This window comes from Nyctereutes procyonoides, unplaced genomic scaffold, assembly GCF_905146905.1.
Source record: "Nyctereutes procyonoides isolate TBG_1078 unplaced genomic scaffold, NYPRO_anot_genome, whole genome shotgun sequence".
Lineage (NCBI taxonomy): Eukaryota > Metazoa > Chordata > Mammalia > Carnivora > Canidae > Nyctereutes > Nyctereutes procyonoides.
The window spans coordinates 12,739,297-12,748,829 of NW_026575142.1; the positions used below are offsets into that span (position 1 = coordinate 12,739,297).

Here is a 9,533-nt window from a genome sequence, read left to right on the forward strand (position 1 = left end):
TAGTAACTGCTAGGAGACCACAGAAAGCTTAAACTAAACACTACAGAAAGGTTATATGTTGATTCACATATTTGTTGTAAATAATTGCAGAGAAAATATTGGAAGAACTCTTAATAATTCAACATTGTCATTTGCATTTTAACAAAAATTGATGGATGCAGACTTCTATCTATCCCATTAACTACATAAAGCAAAATGACCCTGAAAGTGTATTTAGAAATGGAAATAGTAGACGGTGTGCCCCCAAAGGCCTATATTTGACAATATAGGTTCTCCCTTGACAGTAGGATTTCTCTTTCTATCAAACTGACAATTTATAGAAAACTCAAGTTCTCTCCTTTCTAAATTTTTGTTTTTTATATGCTTGGTAAAGAGTTTCTTTGGATTCAGATTGGGAATTTCTTTATAATAATAATGATAGCGTGAATATAAAAATGAAGTGAGAATTCTCCAGCTTGGGAGTGGCAGGAAGCGGGGCACAAATATTTGTATATCCTCATTTGTTTTCAAAGTCAAAATTAGTAGAAATGAGAAATGCTAATGGAACTTATCGAACCAGGTATATAAAAAGTGCCCAGTATTTGGTCACTCTTCTTTCTCCTCCTTCTTTTTTGTCATCAACATCATCACATTATAAAGATGTAGTTGCTGGGTCATAATCACTTCATTAAGGAGGAAAAGTGTAATAGGAAAGTCACTAAACTTAGTTATCAGCTTCATAATGTTGATCAGATAAAATAGTCAACACATCTATTGTCTGAGCTGGAAGAAACAGAATTCTGCTGTATTCCAGATCCCAGTATTGGTCTCTGTGGTACTGAAATTGGAAAATGATTAAATAAAATACTTGATCTCTGTGAGTTATTTTTGCAACTTAAAACAGTAAAATGTAGAACAAGAAAAGAACATTTATTGGCAGAAACTGAAATGGATCAAATATGTCAGGAAGGTTTATAAAATGTTCAAGTCTCCCACCCCACCTCACCTTACCCCCACCCTACCTGCTTGGACCAGGAAACCAAGGGCAGGTTATGTCTTTGCTTTCGAGATTAAAAATATCTGGATGTTGTAGATGCTAGCTTTGGGAGACACATGTTGATGGGGGTAATAGGCAAGAAGGGGTTTTCTCTCCGTGTTTTCCTTTCCTTAAAAGTGGCATCCATAAATTTTGATTTTTAGACTTGAATTCCTATGGAATAATAAAGAGACAGCAGAAAACAGGGGTTCTCCTGTTCCTGAGGAAATAAAAATGACCTGTCAACAGTTTATCCATTATCACCGTGACCTCTGTATCCGAAACATTGTCAAGGAAAGAAGGTAAGTACAATTTCCAGATAATTATATTTTAGATATTAATTTTGGTTTGTAACAGGCTGAGTAATATGGTTGTAACTAACTGCATGGTTGTTATTTTCAGTAGCACTTTTACATGTAAAAGTTAAAATAGCTTTACAGTTTAAGAAATAACATATATAAGATTTTTACACTTTCTAAATGTTATATAACTTCCAATGTCCATATAAAATGCAAAAACTAATTTAAAATGAACCAAAATGTAGTAAAATATTAACATTCATTTTATGTTGGCCATCACAAAACTATGAGAGACACTGGATTTAGGGTGGCTTTCTATTCTCCTGTCTCCTAGTGGTACATTATTTCATATTATTAATTACATTGTCAAGAAAATGAAATGAAATTTCTGTCCTTTAATTACTTCTGCTGCTTATTTTCCCTTTCAAGTCCTAATCTTCAGTCTATGACATCATATTTATTCTTCTAATTCTCAAGATACAGAACATGCAGCAGGAAATGAATGAATCAGTGCCATGATGTTTGGTTGTCATAAAAGAGGGGAAAAAAAACATTAAAAAAACCAAATACTTTTATGTCTATAACTGCAGATTTGAAAATTTATGAAGATTACCATTTAGGATGATATATTTACCATTTAGGATGATATAAAATAGGAGTATATTTTATTATAACCAAAAGATAGCCTGGAACAGCTAGTGGAAAGGGGACTCACTGTTTGGGCACCCATACCAGGAGCCAGCCCCTGAGTTTGCCACATATTAGCTACATGATATTGGGGCAGTTCAATTCTCTAAACCTTAGTTTTCCTCTTCTTTAAAATTAGAGAACCTGTCCTTGAATCAGATGACAAAACCTACATAATAGGGCCAGCTCAGGTTCTGGTAAACTATGAAGGAAAGCTTCTTACCCTTAAAGAGCCAAAGTTCCATCTATGGATAGTTTCAACAATTTACAATTGTTTTTTTGAAATTAAGAAAGGCCCCCTGTGATCACCTGCTGTCAGAAGCATGGCTCTTGCGCTCTGCAGGGCTGCCAGTGGGCCTCAGTCCTGGATGGCTGAACGGGCGCTGGCTGGCAGTGGTGCTCTGCATCCTATATGGCGGCACATTCTCTGCCACTCGGCACTGTCCCATGGGCTGTGATTGCAGCTGCCTGGTCAGTCAGCAGGAAGCAATATTATTCAGTTGGTGTCTGGGATATAAGGTGTTGGGCCATAAATTAAAAATCAACAAGCAGGAAGAAGGATCAGACATAGGTTGTAATGTTCATTCAGGCTTTCTGTTCAAAGTGATAGAGTTTGTAGTTGCAAAACATAAATTAAGATATCTTATTACTAAGCAAAACACTGATGTTAAAATATATTGATTTATGTACTTGAGAAGATTTTTCATGTATATTAACCTCTTTTCTAATTTTTATATGAAATGCTGTATTAATTGGTGGTTAAATGTTCTAAAATTTTTGTCGCCTATTTCTCATTTCATCTTGATTTTCATCTGCTGTTTTCCTGTTGTCAAGCACTTCAGGTGTTACAGCTTGACTAATGCTTGTGGACAGATTCATGTTGTCTCTTACATATTTGTATAAAAATGTACAGACTTCATGTAATTGGTTCTTTTACATTTCTCTTCCCTTTGTTTATTTGTTGATATGTGAGGAACCCCACACTTGCATTAGGAAGACAGATTTTAAATTTTAAATTATCAAGAAATAGATTCATCATCAAAGTACATTTTAAAGACCTTAGATTTGTAGCAAGACAGATCACACTTATTCTTTCCTTACTTCCTAATGCAGCAAATTCTTGACAAATACATCAGTAGGATTGTTTTGCTGCTGAAGGCAAGAAGAAAGACTATTTGTGGGCACTGTGATAAACAGAAAATAATGATGTTCGATTTGAGTAGTTTAGTAAAAAATAATTACTTCCTAAGAGCTTGTAAAAAATATTATTTAATGTTCCTAAGACAATTAAATTACTTATTATACCTATGAATATAACATAAATAAATAATATCCAGCTGTCTACAAAATGGATCTGAGCATAAAAGGCCAGCTACTATAAAAAGAATGCTTCTTTGTAGATGTACTTACATCATTTTTTTTACATGTTTCTGTTTTCACAAGCATTATTGGCATATTTTATTTTTTTCTGGTGGATCTTTCTAGGGTCAGGTGAGTTTAACAGACCCTTTATATCAGAAAAGTTTCATTCCTGCCACACTTTTAACTGTCATGCTGTGTTTCCCTGTCTCCTGTTTTTCCTTGCTTGTCCTCTATCATGCAGTGCTCATACCAGGTTTACAGAACATATGGGTGAATCATTCCTTTGACATACAGGTGTGGTGCAAAGACATCTACTGGGACTTTCTGTGGCTGTGACCTGGTGAACTGGCTCATTGAAGTCGGCCTTGCCTCTGACCGTGGTGAAGCTGTGATATATGGAGATAGACTGGTGCAAGGGGGAGTCATCCAACATATTACCAATGAGTATGAATTTCGGGATGAATACTTGTTTTATAGATTTCTTCAAAAGAGTCCTGAGCAGAGTCCTCCTGCTATTAATGCAAACACTCCCCCAAAGGAAAGATATAAAGAGATTGAGCATTCATCTCCATCCCCTAAGACCTAAATGATGAAGGAGACAACCCTCGGCCATATTCTAGCCCCAGGTCTGTTTCTTATTAGTTGAGTGACCTTGGGCAAATCACAACGTCTCTGAGCATCAGTTGCCTCTTCTGTAAAATTTGATGTGTTCCTACCCCATGCTAACATTTTGTGATTTCATGTGTATGGAAAACACACAGGAAAACTGACTTAGGAAAAAAGAGAAAACCAAGTCAAAATGTAAAGTCCTAATAAATGTATTAATTACTATAAACTAATTATGCCAACATTTTAAGACATTGCTCTCTGCATCTGTTTGCTATAATTTCAAAGTCAACATCCAACATATTGCTTTAAACTGCCAAATTCGGCAAGTATACTGCTAGCAGGAAATGGACCTTAAATTATGACAACTTTGCACTTATTGATAGCACCTCCTGAAAAAGAATTTTAATGATTCTGATAAAAGACCTTCTTACTCTATTTTCCTGTTTTCTTAACAAATAGTAATTAAAAACTAGAGGCAATATTTTTTTAAAGTTTATCTTTTCTTGTTTTTCTAGCCAAAGTACTAATCTGTGCCACAGGAGGCAAATAAGAACCACCATAAATATTATCTCCAAAATCCCTCAACAGAAGTATAATTTTAACTTTTGTACTAAGAATAATTTCAGCAGTTTTGTTTAAATTTTAGCAAGAATATTATTGTCATATATCAATTCTGGTGTTTGCACAAAGCATCACAGTGCAGAAGCATAGCCCTATTAATTTCCTGCAGTTAAAAAGAAAAAAAACTTTATAGTTCAAGTCAAGATTAAAAAATTCTAAACCTAACATCCAACTTTTACACCTAGAATTTAGTCTTTTTAAGTATCCATGTATAAAAATCTATAAACTTGAAAATTATTCAGTGTTGCCCTCATGTAAGCTTTATCTTCAGTAAATTAAAAAGAGATCTATTCACATGACCTTTGAACCTCTACTTAATTTTATTAGGTGTCAGTGCTGGTTTAACTTATTTAAAACATGTTTCAAGTATTTATTTTTCTCATACTTTTAATGTGTCATGGAAAAGCCATTTAGAAAATGATTTATAAAGTTAAATCATTGCCCTTTTAATGAAACAAATAGATAATTATTTTAAAAACCTGCATGGAAGCCTAGTGTATTTAACAAGCAAATTACACTTTATTGTGTAGTATTAACCTGTACCAACTTCATGTTATGATGAGGGAATGGGGATGTTTTTCAGCAGAACTGTCTTGCTGCAAGACCTTTTTTTTTTTACATGACCACATTATAACTTTCAGATTGCTCAGGAGTAAGCAAAACGCTTCATTGTTATAGCAGGAGACTTTTATAGTCACAGAAATGCAGATATTAATTCACATGCATGCAGGCAACTCAAACTGGAGAATTTGTTTTGTGAACAAGTCATACTACACATGTTCAGTTATTTGCATGAAGGGAATAAGCAGCATCTTTTTCCACAGAAAACACTAAGAGAAAACCCTGGATCTGAATGATCTGAGGTTTCAGATAAACAAAGGCTTTTAAGGGATGTTTTTAGGATTATGGATATGCTAATTTTATTAAATGAAAATATTTGTAACTTTTACTCTGACAAAGCAAGTTTCTCAATAAAATGCCTATTTTAACTTGCATTGGCAACATCTTTTCTTTGAGTAAACTGAAAAATGCAGAAGCCATCAGAGAGGTCTTTTCTATGTTTTCTAAGTTTACATGTTTTGTTTTGTTTTTTTTAATATTTTATTTAGGGCACCTGGGTGGCTCAGTGGGTAAAGCATCTACCTTTGGCTCAGGTCATGATCCCAGGGTTTTGGGATTGAGTCCTGTATCGGTCTCCCTGCTCCACGGGGAGTCTGCTTGCTTCTCCCTCTGTCCCTCCTCCTGCTTGTGCTCTAAGATTTTATTTATTTTTTGAGAGAAAGACAGAAAGAGCACAAGCGGAGGGAGTGGGAAGAAAGACACACAGACTCTCCACTAAGTGGAGAGCCTAATGCAGGGGTGGATCCCAGGACCTTGAGATCATGACCCAAGCCACCCAGGCGCCCCTCAATGTTTTCTTAAATGGGTCTCCTGAGATTGTTCCATTCTTTGTGATCTATGCATAGGGATCTATATGCACAGGGTCTTGCTCAATTATTCACTCAGTAAGCACTTTTTATTAATAAAAAAATGTGACAAGAGTCTTTTTCACATTTCATAATTTTTAATATGCAGGGTCACAGCTGGGAAAATTACCTAATAGAATTCTGGTTAAAATCTACCCCTTTTAGCCTGGCTGGCTCAGTCAGTAGGGCATTTGTCTCTTGATCATGGGGTCATCAGTTCAAGCCCCAGGTTAGTTGTAGAGACTACCTAAAAAGAAAAAAACTACCCCTTTTAGGCTAATATTCAGTATGGTAAGTTGTTCTTTTCTTTGTTCTGATTAATTTCATGACTAGCTTTTATTTAAACTTCAATATTTTAAAAATAAGGTAAAGTGTGCTTGGCATTTTAAGAATAACAATGACAGTAAGTTTGTAAAAGCAAGAAAAATGTAAAACTATTATTTTACATGTTTGCTATGCAGAATAGAGCTCTTATAGTTTTTGCTCCTTCAATTTTCACATGATGTAAAATATTAAATTGCCTTAGACCACTGGACACAGGTAGTCAAGTGATGTCTGATGGTTGGAATACAGTTCAGGATCAGAAGTGTTATCAGCATTCTTCAGGAAAAGGTGAGATGAGAAATTTCTATGACTGGTGTGATAAAGCCTGAAGTAATTAAAGAGAGAAAACATTCACTTCATTGAGTCAATTTTTGGCAAATTACACAAGTAGGAACTAAACTTCCAAAATTCTAGACTACATAATTGTTTCTGGGACAAAATTTTTGGTTGATCAAGAAAACTAAAAGACAACCTACTGAATGGTGAGAAGATATTTGCAAATGACATAATTGAAAAATAGTATCCAAAATATATAAAGAACTTCTACAACTCAACCACACACACACACACACACACACACACACACAAATCAGTCCAATTAAAAAATGGGCAGAAGATGCAAACAGACATTTCTCCCAAGAAGACATACAGATGGTCAACAGGCACATGAAAAGATGCTCAACATCACTCACTATCAGGAAAATGCAAATCAAAACCACAATGAGATGTCACCTCACCTGTCAGAGTGGCTAAAATCAAAAAAAGAAACAAGTGTTGGCAAGGATATGGAGAAAAAGGAACCCTCTTACACTGTTGGTGGGAATGCAAACTGGTGCAGCCACTGTGGAAAACAGTATGGAGGGTCCTCAAAAAATTAAAAATTAAAAAATTAAAAAATTAAAAATAGAAAAAAAAATAAAAATAGAACTACCATATGATCTAGTAATCACACTACTAGATATTTAACCAAAGAATACAAAAACACTAATTCAAAAATCTATATGCATCCCTGTGTTTATTACAGCATTATTTGCAATAGCTAACCAATTGTCCATCAATAGATGAATGGATTGGGATCCCTGGGTGGCGCAGCGGTTTGGCGCCTGCCTTTGGCCCAGGGCGCGATCCTGGAGACCCTGGATCGAGTCCCACGTCGGGCTCCCGGTGCATGGAGCCTGCTTCTCCCTCTGCCTGTGTCTCTGCCTCTCTCTCTTTCTCTGTGACTATCATAAATAATAATAAAAAAAAATAGATGAATGGATAAAGATGTGGATAAAGAAGATATATATATATGTGTATATATATATATATATATACACACACACACACACAATGGAATATTATTCAGCCATAAGAATGAAATCTTGCCATTTACAACGATAGGGATGGATCTAGAGAGTATAATGCTAAGCAAAATAAGTCAGAGAAAGACAAATACCATATGATTTCACTTATGTGTGAAATTCAAGAAAAAAACAAAGGAAAAAAACCCAAAAGACAAACTGTTAACTATAGAGAACAAACAGATGGTGGGAGTGTGATGGTGGTAGGAATTGATGGGTGAAACAGGTGAAGAGGATTAAGAGTATACTTATCTTGATGAGCACTAATATCTGGAATTGTTGAATCACTATATTGTACACCTGAAACTAATGTAAAACTGTTAACTGGAATTAGAATAAAAAATAAAATTGTTTTGAAGATTAATACATAAATTTATGTTTTCACCAAAGATCAAACTAGCTTTCTCTAAAGTGCTCAGTTCATTAGATTATTGGTTTATTACATCATGGTAAATAATAACCACATCATTTGAGGGTTAACCAAAAAAAACAAAAAAAAAAAAGCTTAATTTTGGCTACTATATTTTTTACTTAAGAAACACATGAATTTTAAGAAAACCTTAAATTTTCTAAAATATGCCACCAGGGATTAATTACCCACATAATTACCAAAACGCAAATACCATATCAGATTTATGGAGTGAAAGTCTCCCAAAACTTTTTTTTAAGAATTTTTTTATTTTTTAGATTTTATTTATTTATTCACGAGACACAGAGGCAGAGACACAGGCAGAGGGAGAAGCAGGCTCCATGTGGGGAGCCTGACGTGGGACTCGATCCCAAGTCTCCAGGACCACACCCTGGGCTGAAGGTGGCACTAAACCGCTGAGCCACCCAGGCTGCCTATCCCAAACTGTTTCTTAGTTAACTCATAACAAGTTAACTCATAACTCCTTCTAATAATCCTTGTATTTAGGGAGCTGTTATTCCCATTTTGAATATGGAAAAAGGCAACAGGTTGACCTGTGACTTAACAAAGGTACTAAGTTGTACAGGTAGATTGTCTAGGTAATTTGCTCAGCTTTACAGAGGACTGTATAAATTATTTCCATGAGCATTTGAATGCTCATTTAACAGATATTTATTGAGCATCTAGCTTGTGCCAACACAATGTTGACTACTGAGCACACAATAGTGGGAACAAAGACAGTTCCTAACCTTATAAAGCTTCTATTATACTGTGAAAGACAGATGTTAGACATACAATTACACTTGTGATCAGGATCACATATGACTCTGAGAGTGTGTAACAACAGACTTAACCTTGTGGTGTGGAGAAAACTTTCCTGAGGAACTCATGTTTCAGCAAAATTCTAAAGGAATTTACATAAAGGAATTACATAAAGTGGAGCACATGAAATGAATGGTGCAAACAGGGTACAGCCATTGTGAAGGAGTTGGGCACATTAGAGGATTTGAAAGAGCAGCATAGGAAGAGCTTTTTAAAAGGCACCAGTTGGGGCACCTGGGTGGCTCAGTTGGTTAAGTGTCTGCCTTTGGCTCTGGTCATGATCTTAGTGTCTAGGGATGGAGCCCTGCTTTGGGCTCCCTGCCCGGTGAGGAGTCTGCTTCTCTTCTGCCCCTCCCCACCCCCACTCATGCTCAAGCGTGCTCTCTCTCTCTCAAATAGTCTTAAAAAAATTAAAAAAGGCAACAGTGTACAAGGGTTCCTTTTACACTGTCAGTGGGAATACAAATTGATGCAGGCACAATGCGGATGGAGTTTCCTTCAAAAGTTAAAAATAGAATTACCATAGGACCCAGTAATTCAACAACTGGGTATGTACCCCAAAAAAACAAAAACACT

The 9,533-nt window shown here is 35.5% G+C and overlaps 1 protein-coding gene across 3 annotated transcripts in view; it reads left to right on the forward strand.

The window, feature by feature from the left end:
• The window catches only part of GPR155 (G protein-coupled receptor 155), a 43,703-nt gene extending 38,115 nt beyond the window's left edge, over window positions 1–5,588 (forward strand). For all 3 annotated transcript variants that reach the window (XM_055308215.1, XM_055308214.1, XM_055308216.1), the window contains 2 exons: window positions 1,180–1,317; window positions 3,658–5,588. In XM_055308215.1, coding sequence (XP_055164190.1) covers window positions 1,180–1,317; window positions 3,658–3,949 — 430 coding nt within the window. In that variant the 3' untranslated portion in view covers window positions 3,950–5,588. The remainder of the gene's footprint in view (window positions 1–1,179; window positions 1,318–3,657) is intronic.
• The last annotated feature ends 3,945 nt before the right edge of the window (window positions 5,589–9,533 follow it).